The sequence below is a fragment of the Molothrus ater genome, chromosome 9 (genome assembly GCF_012460135.2).
Source record: "Molothrus ater isolate BHLD 08-10-18 breed brown headed cowbird chromosome 9, BPBGC_Mater_1.1, whole genome shotgun sequence".
NCBI classification, from domain to species: Eukaryota; Metazoa; Chordata; class Aves; order Passeriformes; family Icteridae; genus Molothrus; species Molothrus ater.
Genome location: NC_050486.2, coordinates 12,422,783 through 12,442,894, shown reverse-complemented (window position 1 = coordinate 12,442,894; position 20,112 = coordinate 12,422,783). Strand labels below are relative to the sequence as shown.

The following is a 20,112-nucleotide window of genomic DNA, read 5'->3' as shown; positions in this document are numbered from 1 at the left end:
CAAAAGAATGGCTCTGAGCAGAAACCTTGCCTAAAATCCATGGCGGTGAATCTAGCAAGAGATTGATGGCCACATTTAGATAGATGGTCACCCAACAGTAACAGTTACTTCCAAAAAATCCCCACCCAGTTCTTCTTTACCAATCAAGAGGAGATCAAGGGATCATCCCAGTCAAGGGATGATACAGAGAGACATCAATTACCACCCTACTGCTTTCCATGCGGCTCACAAGTATTCCTTTGCTCATCTGTTTAGAAGTGTCTTGATGCTTGTACGGGGGTATGAGAGTGACATAGGGTAAAGCCACACACTTAAAAGGTTAAGTAAAACTAAACTCACCCTCTGTAAAGTTATATGTTGAATTTTGTTACACTAATTCTCACATAGGAAATTTTAAGGAAATTAATTACTTTGCAAGAAAAATGGCATTTACTTTTTTGTCTGGTTGCTTTTTAACAGGGTGTCTCCTATGATAGCAATCCCTGCCACCAGGTAAATGGGTTTTTTCTCTTATTTTAAGATGCATCCGTAATTAGTTTTGCCACTAACTCAATTAGTCCCAAATTCAGATTCATATTGCACAAATCCATGTAATCTTACAAATTTTGAGATTAGAACTCACTGTCTTCCTATACACAGGAGTATCACAGGGACTTTGGAGCCTTTTTTGCCCCTTTTTCCTAGCATTATATTTTGAAATGTCTAATTAAATAGGACATTAAGGCCAGATTCTGGAAAGAAGAAGTCTGCTTCAGAGTTACTTAACTGGCATGACTTAAATCAGGGCTGGAGCTCACCAGCCTCTCTTTTCCTATCAAAAGCCAGAAAATATTTTAGGACTTCACCTGAAGTCCCTGAAAAAAAGATTGTCCAGTGAACCTGTGTATCTACATGTGTATATCTTGCAAGTTCATGTGTTGGAGCTCTACAAACCACTAGCCTAAAAGACGTCACCCACGTTTTAAGTCATCCTTGTGATGCTAAAAATTAGGCAGAAAATGGCAACAGATTATTTCCTTTTTATTCACAATATTTCTTTTGATTCTTACTGAGTTGTCACAAGAAACAGAAAAATTGGATAGATTGCTTCGACAAATGCTGTGTTTTAGCAATATATATATAAATATATACTATTTTTATAAATATGCAAACAACATAGATGTTGATACAATGTATTATTATGTGGTACAGTATATACAATGCATTGTATGCAATATATTATTATAACTTGATAGAATTATATATTTAATAGGTACATCTTTTATAATAGCTTTTTTTAAGAGGACCTATTTCTTTTTAAGACTTAAGAAAATGGTTATATTTTGTTCTGAAATCTTCTAGTATATTGAAAGCTGATACTTTTAATTTCATTTTTCTCTGACTGTTCTGAATGAAGCCTCGGTCTCATTTTAGTGAATAGCAAATATCCCAGTCACTTAAATAATTCAGTATTTCACTGTTCTTATTATGCACTTTTGACACTAATACTTCTACAAATGTCTCTCTTGATTTCACTGGAAGGAGTTACATTCCTCTTCTAAAGAGGGCACATTGAAACATACTGAGTGTTTTATTGAAAACCTTTTCCTCAAGGCCACTGTATCTCACAGGTCACAGCTTCCTGTATAATAACACTAACGGGGGAATTTGTATAAATTCATTCCATTTGTATAAATTAGGTTTTCTATAGGAGAAAAAAAAAGATATATTCTGTAGAAAGTGTTCTGAATGGAGCTCATCTGTGCACTAGACATTACTTGAAGTTAAATGTTTGGGGTTCCTTGATTTATGTCTCATCTAGTTTTTACCATTGCATTACTGGCAATCTGTGCTCATTACAATAGAAATTATATCCATATTGCATATCTCCCTCTGCTTCTTACTCTTCCTAAGCAAGTATCATAGCTTTCATCAAAAATATTCCATGGTCAAACAGTGAGTGTCTAAAGCCTTTTTGTCTGCTTTACAGGGTGGATCACAGAGTGGAGCACAGGGTGGTCAGGTAGGTAGATCTTTACTTTCCATTGGTAAAAACATTTAAAGCAATTCTAATCCACAGTACAGTTTTCTTACATATGGGGATACAGACTCTTGCAGAGTCTCTCCATGTCCAGTCTGTAACTCATTCTCTGCAAACATACTTCTTATCAGCCCTGAAATTCCACTTACATAAAATTGGAAGTTACATAGAATTTCCATAGAACTCAGCAACATAGGACAGCTGTATTCAGCTCTCCAGCATTATGACTGCTGCTGTTTGGTTTTCACAGGGTGATTCATACTCCTCACAAAACTATGGTGGTAGCCAAGTAAGTATTGCCTCCCACCAAAGTTTTATGATGGTTTTAACTTCCATATGACTGATCAATATCTGATTGGCAATATGGTGATGTAACTGATGTAAATTCTAATTATTTTGTTGGGTTTTTTTTAGCAGAGTGGATCATCATCCTCCCAAAATTATGGTGATAACCAGGTAGGCAGACCTTGATTTTCTCCTGGTAAGAATTTTTATAATGTTTGATAATTTATCCAAATACCTTGAAAATTGTATTTGTTCAAAGGAATTCTAGGCAATTGTTTATTCCAGCTTTACAGCCTCTGAACCAAATCACAGTTTCTTCTGAAGTAGAGTTTATATTTGTTTGTTTTATAGGATGGATCCTACTCACAAAACTATGGTGGTGGCCAAGTAAGTAATACTCTATTTCACTACTTATACATCACTTCATATAAACTTTAGCCTCTGCTCAAAATCAGGTTTTCTATATTGTAGCTTTCTCCAATTTTGATTGAGTTTTTTGTTTGTTTTAAAGGGTGGATCATCCTCAGACACCTATTATGATAATCAAGTAAGTAGTTCTTTCTCCTAGTTACATAATATTATTGTCCCTACATCAACTAAAAGATCTAATAAAACATAATTGTTTCAGTGCTCTCTGTGATTTGGATTTATTTTATTGGGTTTTTTTCTTTACTGAGGATTGGAATATTTTCTGTCAGCCACTATTGCAGCTATGGATTTGGCTCCTTTTTTTTGTATAAAGATCCTAATTTAATTTAACTCCGCTTCTTCCTTGCATGAACATCTCTTCTGTTGTGTAAACATGAAAGTGTATTTGTAGAAATTCATTTTTGTGAGGAAGTAACTGGTTTCTGATGTTCTTCTAGGAGTCACAAGATTCCTCATATGATAGTAATCCCAATGCCTGTGATGATGTGAGTATGCTTTCTCTAATATATTTTCATCACAACATTTTTCATGTAGATGAGAAAATATTGCTCTGCTAGATGCAGTCTTGGAGCAGAATGATCCAGAAAGAATGCTGAGTTTCCATACTAACACCTATTTTAGCAACTATCTTTTCTCTTGCTGAAAATTGTCATATATATGTTTACAGATACAGTTCATGCTTTTAAATGCATTTAACTGGATGAAATGAAATACGAAAAACAAAATTCAATGGCTTTGCAGTAACAGATATTTTCCTCAAAATCTAAGGGTACATTTTACATTAATTGAAAAAAAAAAAAGGGCAAGAAAAGCTTTAAGTACATACAATGAATGCAAGAAGAAGGGACAGATATTCCACTGCTTTTCATGTTACATTTGTACTGTACTAAGGTTGTTATTATAATGTTTTTCAGACTGCAATGGTAGAATTTCAAACTAATTTAGACAAAGCTGTGGAGAATGGGAGCAAAAGTGATTTTGTTATGTCTGTATGTGATATCAGAAACAATTTTCTTTAAGCTTGCTTTATTTAAATAATTCTTTAAAAAAGGAAATAATGTATTCTTTTCCAGAATGACACGACCTACAGTGCCAATAGTCAGGTAAGTACTTTGTTTGTTCTGTAGTGTTCAAATCCTAATGATTAATGACAATGTTAGTAACTAAACACTTCTATATTAGACCTGTGCACCTTTAGTATATGATTGCTTTATACTACCCTTCAAAAAGTTAATTATTTCTCTGTACTCAAGGCTGCTGCACAATTACTTCAAATGACACAATACTTCTAAAAATATGTACTAATATATTCTCTTCATAATATGTCCACTTTGACTGGATAATTTGGGAATTAATCACCTGTGTACATGAGGCATGTAACCATGTCAAGCTTTTCTCACTCATTCAGATTTAATGTCACTTACATGCTGCTGTTGTAAAGTAACATTTGTGCCTGGTATTACCCAGTATTACTCTCTCTGTCAAGACTTTCCCTCTGTCCTACAAGCAGAAACAGTGATTACCATGAATAGATTGTGACCCAGCAAATACACTGTCGTGTAAATAATTTATGTGTAAATAAATTACATTTTCTCTACTCGTTTCTGTTCACAGAAAAGCTGTTTCCATCCGTCACAGCCTCTTTTTGTTTTACTGCCATCTAGAGTAACCTTCTGTCATCAGCTACTTGCCTCTTCAGTTCTCAGCCATTCACTATTCTGCTTCATTGTTTTCCCTGTTTTTCCTCTTGAATTCATTGCATTAGGTTCAATTAAAAATGTTCTGAAAAAAAATCCTTCATCAGCAAGCCCTGTTTAGGAGCCTCCTCACTTCCTCCTTAGTACATGAAATATGTTAGTATTCCCTTGGTTATCTCTATCCAGTCTGTATGGCTGGACTGCTTTGTAAAAGAGTTGGCATCTAAAGTCTCTCACAAAGAAGGATGGGGAATGCTAAAAAGTAAAAAAAAAGAGAGAGAGAAAGGATCCTTATACAGATTGTGAACTAAACTAGAGTGGTTCAGCTGAGGGATGAGGGAGACTCCCCTAAGCAGGAACTTAGGGGAGTCTCCCTCTGTTGAAAGAGATAAACTGAAAACAGACAAAGAATATGCTTTTTAAGAATCTTACTGCTAATAAAACAAAATCTCTGGACATCTTCCTTTTCCAAATATCACCCTAAAAAGTAGTAGATTTTAGTTAAAGTATTTAGTGTAGACAACTACAGCTATAAAGGACTAACAGTCTTGTGGCTCCTTTGCAGCGTTCTGGTTGTGCAAAGAAGAAAGTTGTTGTTGCCCGAGTAAGTAACACTTTTCTTCTTTTACTTTTTGCCTGCTTGTAGGATTTTAGACCTAACTATACCTTATCTGTCTTAATTATACCTAACTTTTCCCTAATCATGTTTATAGTAGTCAATATCCTCCTGCACAAGGAAAGAGGAAAATAAAATTACTTGGGTATTTGTTCTTTGGATGAATCTCTTTAAAGAAAGTGTATACATGACAAAAAAAAAAAAAAGACATGAAAATCGTGCTTTGAAGTATAGGCTAGCTCAAATTCCTGTTCTTCATTAAGTACATACAGATTTGGTCCAAGCTAAAGTTAAAATTAAATGAGTATCATACAAACAAAGGACAGATAACATTTTAGCTGAAGAAAGATAGAATGATAAGTAAGGAACAATAATATTCCTATATTATTATGCTCATTATAGGAGATACAGATATCTGTACTGTATAGTTGCAAGTCAGACTCAGTAGTAGCCTTATAAAAATTATAAACAAATAGCCTTTTATTTTATAATAATGCATTCCTACTCAATGTACACAATAATGGGTCTAGTGCTCTTACAAACAAATAATATGGAAAGAAAAAAAGACCTATCACTGATCACAGAATTTTCATCTCCTCATTGTAAATGTTATTATTTTTTTACAGGACACATCACATGTTCTAAGCAGAAGGGCCTATGATGTACAGGTAAACCATTCCTGTCCCTTTTTCTGAACAACTGCTGGTAGTAGTAAGTTTGTAGCTCCTTGTGTATTACCTACAAAAAAAAAGAAAGATCTAATGTCCACAAAAAACAACTAATTCTCTTTAGGGTTAGGTGTTTCTTCCCAAATAGAACTACGTATTTTATTTTATTACGCTTACAGATATGAGTCTTTTTTTTCTTCACAGAATGCCTCTTCTCCTTCAAATAGCAGCCACTCTGACATGCAGGTAATAATGTACTGTCAACTGCATAATATCAATGGGATTTCTGATAAGCTATAGATCATTTTGAAAGTTAGGTTCCAGTGATTGTTTTTGTGCTGAAGGATGCTATTTTGATTTGACAGCATTTCCCTCTAATGTTGTAATTTTGTGCAGTTGTAAATAGTGATATTAGGCTCAGAAAATACAGTTTCTTCTGTTCATTCACCCCACTAACCAGGTAAGAATTGCAGGTGTTTCTTTACATGACATTTTGTAAAATTAATCTGAAAAGCACAAACCACTTATTTTCAGATTCTTATTTTAGAAACATCCTTGCATTCTTCATTGCACTGGTCATACATATAATTGTTTCATTTTGCATTTGGTAAGAAGGTACATTTGAGGGATTGCATACTTCTGTTACAAAAGTAGGTCCAACTTTCATGTTCTGTAGGACATACAGAATATATGCTGCAGCAGTGCTTATATTAGAGAATTATGTGAAATTTAACTGATCCAGAGTGGCACCTTGTTCTGTTTTTCTTAATATCTTGGATTGGTACCCATCCTAGGGGTCTGAAATCCTGCTACATCAGCATTATGTAGATTTAACAGTAGCACAGTCCTCTGTCTCAGAGAGTTTGGAGTTTAAATCAGCATTGCAAACAATCTCTGAGCTCTGGAAGGTAAGAGTTTTCTTAATTAGTTTCCCTAATGCCCATTCCCTGAGAATTGTATCAAGTCGCTTAATTAGGTTTCATCCTAATTTATATTGTCACAAAAATTCAACAGGTTATGCTAATTGGTGCAGGAAGTAATAGAGTTTGTAACAGTGTTTCTCACTACATAGTTTTGTACTTTAGATTCTAATAAAATGCTTTAATAAAATATAATTGTTTTTTTCACAGGGCGGATCATTTATTGCAACCAGTGGATCAAGTAATCAGGTCAGGATTTTCCTTATTTTTAACTGGTCTTGTTCAGATAGCTTCCTATTAATTAAACTAATTAAATTCAGAAATCAGAATTTAAGTAGTTTTACATGGAAGATTTGTGATGATATGCTTTGATTTGTAAATGAAGTGGCCCTATTCATATTAAATTTATCAGAAATGGCTCTCTGAAATCACTTTTTAGCACTGTTTCAACATAACATGTGTTTTACTGGTGATAGCATAATGGGATTCTCCTGACTACCTTATACTTCTCTCTTGCTGAGGCATCTGTCATTGGGACATCCCACTGGGAGATGCATTATCAGTCTGACTTCCAAAGCAAATGTTAACAGTACTCACCTGTGCTGTCCCCTCATTTGTTCTAGGTACAGCAAAGGTCATACCTTCTTTGTAGTCTCACAGACTTTCTTCCCCTAAACAGTTTTGCATCTGAAATAAGATTTTATTTTAAATTTCCACAAAGCAATAACTGTTTCCTTTTTTTTTTTTTTTAATTTGTAGGGTGGTTGCATTTGTCCTGATGGAAGCAGTGGTCATAGACCGGTAACTATATTTCTGAGTTTATACTTCCTTCTACATAATGGAGTACTTTGAATCAATCACTTGTAAATATGGCCAGTTGGTTAACACTAAATATTAATGGTGATTTCCTTAATATGGGTAGAACTATATACAATTAAATGAAAGAATAAGTTCCACTTAACTTCATAATTACCATTTGACCACTAATTTTCTGTAACTGTTCTTGGTGATCCACATGCTCTGTCACTTAACTAGTATGTGCCAATTATTCATTGTGTTCAAAAACCAGTCAGGATACTTTGCAGTAACCACAGTACTTAGTTGCATCCAGCTTAGTTTCCTTGTCTTTATCACTGGTGCAATAAAATACTGTGAATAAAAATATCAAATTTTGATACGTATTTCAAGATATAATCTCTTAAATCAACATTTAAACTGTTCTTTCCTATAAAGAGAATAATTGAAATTTCAATGTCAGCTGCACTGGATAAACTTTTCTCTTAGGCAATGCCTCTGGTCCAGGAAAAAGGCCAAGGAATGTGTTTATGTGGACATTATAGACTAGCTCTACCAGGCTCCTGGCTTTTAAAGTCACCTTGGATTTTAAAGTAATGTGTCTTCTATCAGGATATGTATTCCTGAATCTTTTATTGAAGCTGTATTTACATAAACCCATTTGAATGTTGTAGAGTTATCAATTTCAACAAGAAGCATTTTGTTAATTATTCTTTCTGTAAAAAAAAACCCACACTATTTAAACAAACTAATTGTATAAAGAAATTACTGCTTTCTGAACTTATTAACTTAAAATATAGCAACAGCAATTTTGGTCAGATGCAATACCACCTCTTTCACCTAATTGAGGCTAAGCAGTAATCATGGTTTACATGCCTTAAAATATAAACTGGTCCATTAAAATAAATAATAATGAAACTTTGTTGAGGAAAAAAATCTTTTTATTTGTTGCGTGATTGTACAAAAATCAATTTATAAGGAAGGTGGAGACCTTTATGCAAGTTTTTTTCATTCTAATTAACATTTTTCTTTGCATGCTTTAATTGTTGCCAAAAAAAAGTTTTTAACAGAAATCTAGCACAGCTTGGTTGAGGAGAGTGTATTTAGTTGCTATCAACTAAAGGAAATTTTCAACATTAAGAAAATTATACGTCAAAATAGGACAGGTTAGAAAACCAGTTCTCAATGCAGTTGTGTCAACTTTGATACACAAGAGACTTATTTTCCAATTTGCCATCGTATCACCTGATCAAATTAATTTTTGATAAATTATGTAGCAGTAGATTTGATCTTTGCTTTCATGGTCTTATCTTCATTTTCTGTCCAGGGCCCTCCACACGTGGCAGCTACAGTTCTCACAGTAGCATGTAAACAGATTGGCCAGAACAGGTTCCATTCTAATAATAGTAAAAAAGCAAGCTCTGGGTAGATGTATATGTACACATAAACTACCACTCATAAATCTTACAGAAAAAAGAGAGTGATCTACTTCCTAGGGCAGTGCTCCCAGCACCAAGCCTGACAGAGTTCAAGAAGCATTTGGACAATGCTGTCAGGTGCATGGTGTCACTCTTGGGGCTGGTCCTGTGCAGGACCAGCAGTTCAACCTGATAATCCTCTTGGGTCCCTTCCAACTTAGTTTATTCTGATTCCTTGAAGATTCTTCAGTAGAAGAGAAAAATCATTGCAAAAATCTTTCTTCTGGATTTAAAAGCTGTGAGTTACACAAAAGTCTCTTCAAACCTGGAGAATATTATAAATTAAGAGTCAGAGCTACACATATTTAAACCATTTTGTTTCAAAGGAAAAATGTATGTGGATCCCCAAAGATCCCCAGATTCCTCACACTGCAATTGTTCTGCTTTTTCTCCAAGCTTCATTTAAAAACAAGACCTTAGTCTACAAATAGTCTCAGAGGAAGCAGTCTAACCATAGAATAATGCTTCCCCTGTTTTTATAGAAGGGGGAAATGGCAGTTATAGTGAATGTCAGGAACTGGTAAATAGTCTTCCCCTTTAAGTGATGAGCTGAAAAACATGCTGTCCTAAATAATCTTTACACTTTGAAAGTCTGGCAGTTTTTAAAAAGGCCATCAAGGTAATGATTATCTATAAAAATGTGGAGCCTGCAAGGTATGACATAGGATTCTGAAACTAGAAAAGTAAAACTAAGTGTTAGTAGTATTTTCAAATCTTTTACCCTGAACAGGAAATGACAGAACCTGCTACAGGTTTCCTTATCTCTCAAAAAAGTACAAACCAATATTCTCTTTTAGGGGCTGCTGTAAAGTTTTATTTGAAAGAATAGAAATTCACAGTAGACTCACTTATGTAAATGTTTGCAAGCAAATAGCTAGTCTGTGTTTTCATTTCAGGGAGCCCCAGGTTCTTCATACAACACATATTCTGGTAACCAGGTAAACATTCAGATAAAATGCCCTCTATTCAGAACTTCACCTAAGTCCTTCCCTGAAGGAGTAGCCAGATATAAACCAGTAACCCATTCTGTCTTCTGCCCAGGGAGGACCTTACTACTATCCTGGAGGATCCTATGGACAGGTAGTAGCTCTTCCTCCCTCACCAGGACAATACAGACTCCCATCCTCCTGGTTCCTTCACTCCCAGTATTGTGGGTGCTATGATATATTAAATTTCAGACCTGACTGTTATCCCTTAGAGCAGAAAAATTAAATCAACCCTGATGTAACCTGGTGGTGTGAAGCTTGACAGAGAACAGTACAGAATGGTCCCTGCAGTTTCTTTGCAGAATTCAAATTTCAGCAGGCCAAGAAAATTGCTGCCTGAAGATTTCCTCCACTTTAAAAACAATGGTCTTGAGTTTTACTTAGGCACATAAAAATTAAGTTAAAACTGGGAGAAAGGGTTTAGTGAGAACCAGCTGTGCAGGTATTTAAACTGTCATCTGCAGGAAAATAGCTGGTCTGTGTTTTCCTTTCAGGGTGGCCCAGGTTCTTCCCACAGTTCTTACTCTGGTAACCAGGTAAATATTCTGGTCGCTGTGCCTGCATAGGAGCAACCTGAAAGTGTTTTTGATAGAACATTTACCTACAAAGCAGTAAATTTCTGTTCTCTCTGCAGGGAGGGCCTTCCTACTATGGATCTGGTGGATCTTACGGACAGGTAGGAGCTCTTTCTTCTTTGTAGAGATAACAGGATTTTATCTTCATTCCTATATTTTCAATGTAGTGGCTGCTGTGAAATATAACACCCAAGAGTTAAGTCTATCACAGCACCTAATAATTCTATCAGCTGTCTGTACCCTACAACATAAAATCTGTCAGAGAAAAAGACTAAATTGTGCTTCCTACTTCTATGGAATGATGTTTCATCTAACTAAAAAAATACTGATAAGAATCCCCTTCTTGTTTAAGAGTACTGCCCTGGATTGAGATTTAGGTCCATTGGTATTTACACCATCCCATTTGCAAGCAAATAGCTAGTCTGTGTTTTCATTTCAGGGAGCCCCAGGTTCTTCATACAACACATATTCTGGTAACCAGGTAAACATTCAGATAAAATGCCCTCTATTCAGAACTTCACCTAAGTCCTTCCCTGAAGGAGTAGCCAGATATAAACCAGTAACCCATTCTGTCTTCTGCCCAGGGAGGACCTTACTACTATCCTGGAGGATCCTATGGACAGGTAGTAGCTCTTCCTCCTTCACCAGGACAATACAGACTCCCATCCTCCTGGTTCCTTCACTCCCAGTATTGTGGGTGCTATGATATATTAAATTTCAGACCTGACTGTTATCCCTTAGAGCAGAAAAATTAAATCAACCCTGATGTAGCCTGGGGTGTGAAGCTTGACAGAGAACAGTACAGAATGGTCCCTGCAGTTTCTTTGCAGAATTCAAATTTCAGCAGGCCAAGAAAATTGCTGCCTGAAGATTTCCTCCACTTTAAAAACAATGGTCTTGAGTTTTACTTAGGCACATAAAAATTAAGTTAAAACTGGGAGAAAGGGTTTAGTGAGAACCAGCTGTGCAGGTATTTAAACTGTCATCTGCAGGAAAATAGCTGGTCTGTGTTTTCCTTTCAGGGTGGCCCAGGTTCTTCCCACAGTTCTTACTCTGGTAACCAGGTAAATATTCTGGTCGCTGTGCCTGCATAGGAGCAACCTGAAAGTGTTTTTGATAGAACATTTACCTACAAAGCAGTAAATTTCTGTTTTCTCTGCAGGGAGGGCCTTCCTACTATGGATCTGGTGGATCTTATGGACAGGTAGGTGCTCTTTCTTCTTTGTAGAGATAACAGGCTTTTATTTTCCTCCTGTTCTGTCCTTGAAAGATGGAAAACACTTTCTTGGGAGAATCAAATTAATCAGCTTTGTAAAATTTTCTTTGCAGGGAGGGTCTTCTTATGATGGCAGCAGTGAATCCTATGGTCAGGTAAATACTCTTTTTGTCCACTTTGTGTGAATGTTGCTGAGGGCCAATACCCTGGGTGAAGTAAATATACAGCTATATCTGTATTTCAGCTCTCACTCTACTAATGAAAGTGATCTTTTATTTGAGGGATGAGTGAATTTGTATATACCTTTACCGAAGTAGCCTGAAAGTTTATAGGGCAGTAAAAGTGCCTCCAACCTTTAAGGGTTATTCTTCTCAAGAATGCTAGCTTTGAATTACGTGCAAGATGGAGGTCTCTTTAAAAGTGGAATTAGAATTTGAGTTTAAAAATATGTAACATTAGTATTTTACAGGCACATAACTCAGTTGCTTAACAGTTCTGATAACCAATTAAATAATCAGATTTTTTTAATCTGCCAGAAGAAGATCTCTACAGTAAGGAGAGAAAAAAAAAAGGCAGCACCTGTTTGCAATATGAAAATTATTTATGTTTTCTGAACAGGGTGGATCTTCTGTATATAGTGGTTCTGAGGCTTATGGCCAGGTAAATGTTATTTGTCTCTTACATCAAAAACTTAAGCTTGCTGTGTTGGTTTTTATGTGTACTGGGTTCTATGCTTCAGTTATTTTTAAGTGACCATGACCATGAAAATGCCATTTTAACTTTTTTTTCTCTTTACCTTTGTAACAACTCAAAATGTTTCCATAATGTAGAAAACATGATGCACTGTGCATCCTGTTTTTAACTGTGACTAGCCCTGTGACTATTCAGTGCTTTAAAAACTTTATTGCTCGTATGTTAGCTCATTCAAAAGGAAAATACTTCATGCATTTACTTTACATACCTTATGCAGAAGCTGTTGAAGGTTTAAATAATGGGATTTTTTTTTATATTAAGAATGATAACTTTGCAATTTAACTTCATTGAAAAGTTTCTCCCCTGTAAAAATGCATTTTTGCAAGGAGGGTTTTTTGCCAGCCTCTTCTGCTTAAGCCTCTTCTCAGGTAAAGTTAAATATTTTTTCTTTTCTTGCACATCCCCTAGTTAGGTAAAATTTGAGATTCTAAGCACTCAGCTAGTCTTATTCTTCTATTTTATATATCCCACAATTAAGAACATGTAAGAGACATTTTTACATGAAAATAAATGTTTTTCCATTATTTTACAGGATTCACCTGCCATGGGAGCCAGTGAAACTGAAGATAGTGTAAGCATTTCTTCTCAAAAATATCAATATCTTCATTCACTACCTTTTAAAGTATCTAGGTGCTTACATGGACCTTTACCTTATCTGATGTCACGTGATTGTGCTATACACGATAAGGACTTCAAAAATTAAAATTGCAGTTACAACAGTTCCAACTTCTAACAATCAAACATTTTTTAAATTTGCTGTTAGAAGTAGCAATTACAAAGAAAGCTCTTTTTATTTCACAATTTCTATCAAAACTCAATATTTTTATATGACTACTTCTCTCTTTCCATCCCCAATTTGCACTACATTTTATTTGTTTTTCCAATGCCAGACACATGATTCAAGTTCCTTCAACTACATATTGCATAGGAATGGTCTGTTTTCACCTAGCGTGGTGAAAACTGCCTGCTTTTCTTAAAAAGATGCCTTTTCTCCTGACTAAAGTATATATTCTATTAACTCTGCTGAAGCCTGTTATAAAACTTTACAATTTTAAAGTCTTTTCCAGGGTCCTGGTTAGTAGGAAATTGCTCTCTGCAAATAATTACAAATTCAGCTGTGCACTTTAGTCACAAGTATACTGTGTCAATAGCTTCAATGTAGTTTCAGAACCAAATCTTCTTATGGATATTCAAGAAAGCTAAAATATGATACTACAGGGGGTCCAAGAAGCCCTCTGAAAGAAACTAAAGTGTAACAACAGATGTGCACCACATTTTGGTCTTTGAAAAATCAAGTAGCTTTGCAAATGCTGATGTTTTCCCCTGAAACATTCTGGAGGACATAAAATAGATTGAGATGTGACCTCATTCCTTTATTTCACTATATCAGGATTCAGCTTTCAAAAGAAAGAAATGCCATTCTCCAGAAATGAGCTGAGAAAGAATTTGCAGACTGCTTATCCTACAGCCTACATCTTCAACCTTCCCACAAGCAGTACCTCCCTTTGCTTCCCCCCCTTGCTTAGAAAGAAACAGTAATATTTGCCATGGCAATAACTAGATTCTGCTCTTTTTTAGGATTCCTCCTCAGTGTCTGGTGGCCGCCAGAGTGAACGGGTAAGCAATGCCTCCTTTATGTAGTGCCAGGTGCCAGCCCAGTGCCAAACCTAAACTACATCTCCTGTGGAAAGCCTGAGGCTGTTCCAGTGTGGGACAGAAAGCCCTCAAGCCCAATGAAGATATGGTTACAGAGTTTAAGTACTGCTAGAAATCCCAGCTGATGCTGAGGTGTGCTCTTGAATCTCAAGCTCACATCACAAATGTGATAGCACAATTTACTTGTTCAGGTCCTTGCACTTTTTAAATAATTGATTGACTGCAAAGAGCTTCAATACCATGATTTTTCCAGCACATATTCTAAATGCAACCCTTTGCTTGTTGTGCTGTATGACTTACTTATGAAGGCTTCCATTTTCCTATCATTTTTATATGGCACATATTGCAGTTATTCTAATGATACAGACTGAGAAATTATTTTGTTAGAGATTTAACTCTTTCAGCTGTTGTATCCTAGAGAATATCTTCCACCAAAAGAGCAATTATCAATAGTCATAAAAGGCATGTGCTGTTTTATATATAAAGACAGTAGATTTTTTTTTGTTTTTCTTGAATAATCCATGACAGAAAATAAAGGCATGTGGAGAAGAAAGGAGGAGTGGTTTTCTTCCACTCTGATCTTTCCAGTTTTTGGAGTTTGGTTTTTCCATGTAATTTCATTTTAAATACATTTTTCCAGGATTTTTATTCCCCAGGAGGCAGCCAGTCAGGTGGACATGTAAGCATCTATTTTATTTATTATTTGCCGTTCTCTTTCAAAATGGCTGTACTATTTAAAAATTATCCCAATGAGTAAATGACACCAAACCATTAATTTCCTAGAAATTCTCATGACATCTGGCATCATGTCTTGTGAAATCAAATTGAAAACTGTTTGAATAAAAAAAAATAAAAATTGTGTGCGTAGAACAGTCTTGTTCTCCATATGCCATTTCAAACAAAAATAAATTGGGTCTTCTTTTTGCAGGGGTCATCTTCTCAAAGTGGCAGCTACTCCAGTGGACAGGTAAGTACTAAATCTTTGTATTTTTTACCTGAAATATCAATCATACAAAAGTTTGAGGCCTCATATTGTATTACAGCAATTTTTAATCTATGAATGAAAAAGACATGTTCATTCTTCCTTACATAGCTCTATGTAAAATTCCAAATGCAAGCAGAGTAATCAAAATACAATTACTGTATTAACTGATGTTTTAACATCAGGAAAAATGAAAGTAATAAATATTTGGCATTAATTTATATATTTTAAATATAAAGTAAGTGATTTTTATTTTTTTCAGGACTCATCCTCATCTGGAAGCAGCCAGTATGGTGGGCAGGTGGGAAATTTTTCTTCTTCACTGTTATTGTGAGGGGTTTTCCCCCAATGTACATATTTCAAGAAAATATTACCAGATTAGCAATACCTAAGTTTCCAAACTACTCTGTGATTTATTTTATCCTCATTGATCTCTCTATAGATAAAATTATGTTCTCAACTAATATCAACTTTTCAAACAGTTAAAAGTGTAAAAGACAATACTTTGTATTTAAATGCATTTAAATGCATTTAAATGCACAGAAAAATCTTTAAACAAGAATGTAATGTTTTCAGGGCTCATCTTCCTCAGGAGGCAGCCAGTCTGGTGGACAGGTATGAACTTCTTTCTCCACAGTCTTCAGCCGGGCTTGTGTCAGGGACTCTAATTTATTTCTCTCATCTTTCCTGTACAAGAACTGTTTTCCTTCACCAGGAAAACAGAACTGTCTCTCTTGCCCAAAGCCTCAGCAACACATAGTTTTCTTTTGCCATTTGTTATTTGGACATCCTGCAAGCCAGAGTATCCAGCAGTAATTGTTTGGCACTTGCATGTCAGCTTCTGTACCTGCTTTGGTACTAAACAAAGTTCATGCATATTGAAAGTGTAGAGTGAGACACTGAATGGTGAACTCCTGGCAACTTCTCAGTTAGTTTTATCTGAGGAGAAATCACCTGTTTTCTGTATCATCTGTAACATGAAACTACTGCATGTACTCTAGGTGCTCTGGCCTGTTTGGAAAAAAAATTTGCTTTCTATGGTACTACTCAGAATTTTGTATTCATCCTTTTGCTGAGTATTATTTTTATGGTAAAAAGTATTATATTATTTTTATGGTAAAAATTGTAGGTAAGAAAATTTGAAGATAAAAAAATGAGCATTTTGTTGCCCCATCAGAGCAATAAGTGCAGGAACAGTTGCATAGGATGAAACAGACTCAGTGCTAGAAGCTGGGCAGTTAAAATGTGGCTTTATGGTTTGCATGCCTGGGATGGTAGAAGTAATTTGAGTTGTAGCTAGGACCCATTTCAGTCCTGTGCTCTTGACATCTTAAACACTTTCTGCATTCTTTACAGGGTGGATGTGATTGTTCTGGGACAAATTCTGTAAGTTCTACTTGTTCATTATACATTTTCTTTTACTAAACTATTTAACTGAAAAAATATGTGAGATCCTATTTATTTCCAACTTAATTATTTTAATGTATTCCAAATTTTACATTAATTGTTCTTTTGGTGAATTAGATGGTTCTGATATGGTAGGAGTTATTTCTTATCATGCCAAGATTCAGTGTTACAGAATCATTGAATCATTTAGGTTGGAGAATGCCTCAGGCCCAACCATTAACGCAGCACTGCCAAGTCACCACTTAGCCATGTCTCTAGGTGCCCCATGTACATGTCTTTTCAATACCTCTGGGGCTGGTGACTCAGCCCCTTCCCCAGCAACCTCTCCAGTACTTGATAATCCTTTCAGTGAAGAAATTGTTTCCTAAAATCCAATGTGAGCCTCCCCTGGAGCAGCTAGAGGCCATATCCTCCTGTTCTATTGCTTGTAGCTTGAAAGAAGGGAGCAGCCCCCACCTGGCTACAACCTTCTTTCAGAGAGTCATAGAGAGCAATAAGGACCCACCTGAGCCTCCTTTTGTCCAGGCTAAACAACCCAGCACCTTCAGTTGCTCCTCACAAAGCTTGTGCTCCAGACCCTTCCCCAGCCCCTTTCTCATTTTTGGACACAATCCCACACCTCAAGGCCCTTCTTTGAGAGGCCCAAAAGTGAGCAAGAATTCAAGGTGGCAGCTTCATCAGTGCCCAATCAGTGTAGGGGGACAATCCCTTCCCTAGTGCTGCTTGCTGGCCACATTATTTCTAATAAAAGCCAGGAAGCTCCAAAGCGGGCAGTGAGCTGCATCTCTGAGCAGTGATGTCAGTTGCTATACAGTATTTACAAAGATGTGTATCTCTTCTCAAAAAGCCCAAAAAAGATTGCATTAAATAGCAGAATTAATTGACAAAAGACCTATCATGAAGCCTAAAATAATATCCAGTCTATAAAATTGCCAATTGCAAAAATTTGTATCAAAAATCAATCTTTACAAAATTTAATACACAAAGAAAACAAAAAATGGAGTGACTTCTTACTTGTGCTTTTAAGTCCATTTGAAATTATTTAAGGACTATGAAATAGAGTAATCCCTGTTTTCAAAGCAAACGATATGTGGACAATCAACATGTATCATGTAAAGGACATTCCTGCACCTTGGAAATACTCTTATTTCCTAGGCAATGAATTATAGGTAGATACAATATGATACTTCATGATTTATGGTCTTTTGGGCCAAAAAAGGGCTATTTTATCTATTGGCAAATTGATAAAAGTAAGTGAAGTATAAGTGTAACTAATTTCAGGCTGTGATACTCTTCCTTTGAAATGCCACGAAACAGACATTCTAAGGTTTTGTTTCATTTATAGTTTATGACCAAAGACAAAGGCTAATTTTTCTTTTCTTGTTTTCCTTTATAGGGTGGATCCCCTACTTTAGTCAGAAGTGACTCCTCTGCAAATGTAAGAAATGTTCATCAGCTTTTAAGTGTGTCCTCTGTTTGCTTTATCAATATAATAGCTAGAGAGGATAAAAAGAATCAGTGCCTAATAGGAGTCATGCACTTTTGAAAATAACCTACTTCAGTTACAATTTAAAATACACACAGGACATTCTTTTTAATTGTAACTAAAAAATGCACACAAAACTTTCATGCAGCGCTCCCAGTTTCCCTTTCCATTTGAAATAGTTTTCACTCAAAGAGAAGTCTTACAATGAAAAATGTTGTTACAAACACAGGTAGATAACAGTGCAAATATTTACTTTGGGAGTCAATTCTATTGGCTTCCTTGGAATTACACAAAAATATCCCCCAAGGATATGGATTTATGTGATTTTATTGCTATTTTTATCCCAGGGCACATCTTCTTCTGGAGGCAGCCAGTACAACAGCCAGGTAAGCATTCATTCCAAAAAGAATGATTTACCACTTCTGAAAATGATTGTTAATTCATTCAGTTAAATTCAATTTTTATATAGGAACTGGATAAAAAGAACAGAAGCCCAGCAAGTGAAATTCATCATTGAGTTAGATATGTCCTAAAAATTCTAACAATGGATTTTTTAGCCAAAAGTGCCCTGACTTTGTGAAACTTGCAAAAGGTAGCTTAAAAAAAAAAACCAAAATAACCAACAAACAAAAAACCCAACCAAACAAATGTGGGGAAAGAATGAATTAAACTGCATCATTTTGTATTCCTATTTGACCTAATTCCATTACGAAGAAAAAAAAAATCCAATCTCCCCTCTCTAAAGAGACCTTTTGTTGTATGAGGTTTTAGCAAATTTTCTTAGTTTGGTTTTCAGAGTCCTGTTGGTAGGTAATATTTTACTGCTAGCTCTGGCCCAGCATTCAGCTTTCCAAATTAAAAAACCTCATTCTCCAGAAGTGAGCAGAGAAAGAACAGGAAAGAATGTCACTTTAACCTTCCCAACATGTCACACAAACAAAGCACTATGTCTTTGCCTTCCACTCTTGCTAAGGATCTCAGGTATTTTCCCAAATTAGCTTGCTCAACTGAAATCCTAGTTATTAAAGCATTCTGAAAGCCCTGCTCACCTGCCTTCCCTCTTACCTTGCTCTCTTGCTTCTGTTGTGCTGGGAGAGTTATGTTTTTATTTAAGGAAATCCTACTGCAGGTAATTGACTCATCTGGTACTCTTTACAGGATTCATATTCCTCTGGAGCTAACCAGTATGGAGGACATGTAAGTTCTTACTTTTAAAATTTTATATTATATTTTTTAATAAATATTTGACTCATATTAAGGATTTCAATTTAATGTATCAAGAAAATTGGCAGTGGTCTATACTCTGTGGTAATATTGTGAATTCAAGGAAGACAAAAACCAGAGTTTATTTTGGCATAATTACACACAAACACTCTAACAAAATATAGGTGTCTTTGTCACTTCTTTCCATGAATTAGATATTCAGAAATAACTAATTATCAATTTTTTTTCCAGGAGTCATCTTCTTATGGAGGCAGCCAGTACAGCGGACAAGTAAGCATTAATAGTCCCCATTTTTGTAGTTTATTTACTGTCCACCTGACTGACTCTATCTTAGCTTTAATTTAATCTAAAATCTTTTCAGTAAATCTTTCTCTGTAGTGTTCTGATGCTACTGTAATTAAACAAGAAGATCGTTATCTAAGACTAAGAAAAAATCGAATGTGAAATACTTGGCTGACTCAATTGACTCTTGAAATTTGCAGGACTAGATATCATGTCTCTCTGAAATAAATCAGTACTTTATGAAGCTAACCATAATTTTTAAAGCCTCATGAAATGATTCTATGCATTTATGAAGCGGTGTAACAAGGTTTCTGTTTCCATTTTTTGTTTATTTTCAGGGTTCACGTTCCCCAGGAGGCAGCCAATATGGTGGACAGGTGAATATTCTTCCCTTCTAGCAGTTACTACTTCATCAAAGAGATTTGGCCGTTCTCTGAGTAAAAGAATATTTTAAGGAGATTGGGGTTTGGCTTGGGGGGTTCTGTCCATTTTTTATCTAATTTGTTGCTAAGTATATAATGGCTATAATTGTATGGGATCCCAAGCCAGAGCAGAGTTTTTAAGATGGAATTCCTGATGCACCATGGTAAATGCAGATGAGCCTCAGCCATTTTGGCACAGTCTGGTTCAGTCCACT

The 20,112-nt window shown here is 35.6% G+C and overlaps 1 protein-coding gene across 1 annotated transcript; it reads left to right on the top strand.

Moving 5' to 3' along the window:
• The first annotated feature begins 3,208 nt into the window (after positions 1–3,208).
• LOC118689554 (keratin, type I cytoskeletal 9-like) lies at positions 3,209–19,873 on the top strand. The gene is made up of 30 exons (XM_054515790.1): positions 3,209–3,219; positions 3,808–3,837; positions 4,997–5,035; positions 5,674–5,715; positions 5,920–5,961; positions 6,846–6,884; positions 7,395–7,436; positions 9,805–9,846; positions 9,950–9,988; positions 10,389–10,430; positions 10,529–10,570; positions 10,847–10,854; positions 10,919–10,950; positions 11,054–11,092; positions 11,492–11,533; positions 11,632–11,673; positions 11,799–11,840; positions 12,304–12,345; positions 12,971–13,009; positions 14,017–14,055; positions 14,735–14,773; positions 15,023–15,061; positions 15,339–15,377; positions 15,653–15,691; positions 16,433–16,462; positions 17,880–17,921; positions 18,317–18,355; positions 19,128–19,166; positions 19,425–19,463; positions 19,814–19,873. Exons 4-30 carry the CDS (start codon positions 5,705–5,707, stop codon positions 19,871–19,873), a joined length of 1,029 nt encoding a protein of 342 aa, XP_054371765.1. The 5' UTR covers positions 3,209–3,219; positions 3,808–3,837; positions 4,997–5,035; positions 5,674–5,704.
• Positions 19,874–20,112: the final 239 nt, after the last annotated feature.

What these genes read in the sequence shown, in the direction of transcription:
- LOC118689554 (XM_054515790.1), top strand. An exon ending in GCAGCCACTCTGACATGCAG is followed by an intron (nt 5,962 to 6,845) that starts GTAATAATGTAC and finishes TTTTTTTCACAG; the next exon opens with GGCGGATCATTTATTGCAAC. An exon ending in GCAGCCAGTCTGGTGGACAG is followed by an intron (nt 15,692 to 16,432) that starts GTATGAACTTCT and finishes CATTCTTTACAG; the next exon opens with GGTGGATGTGATTGTTCTGG.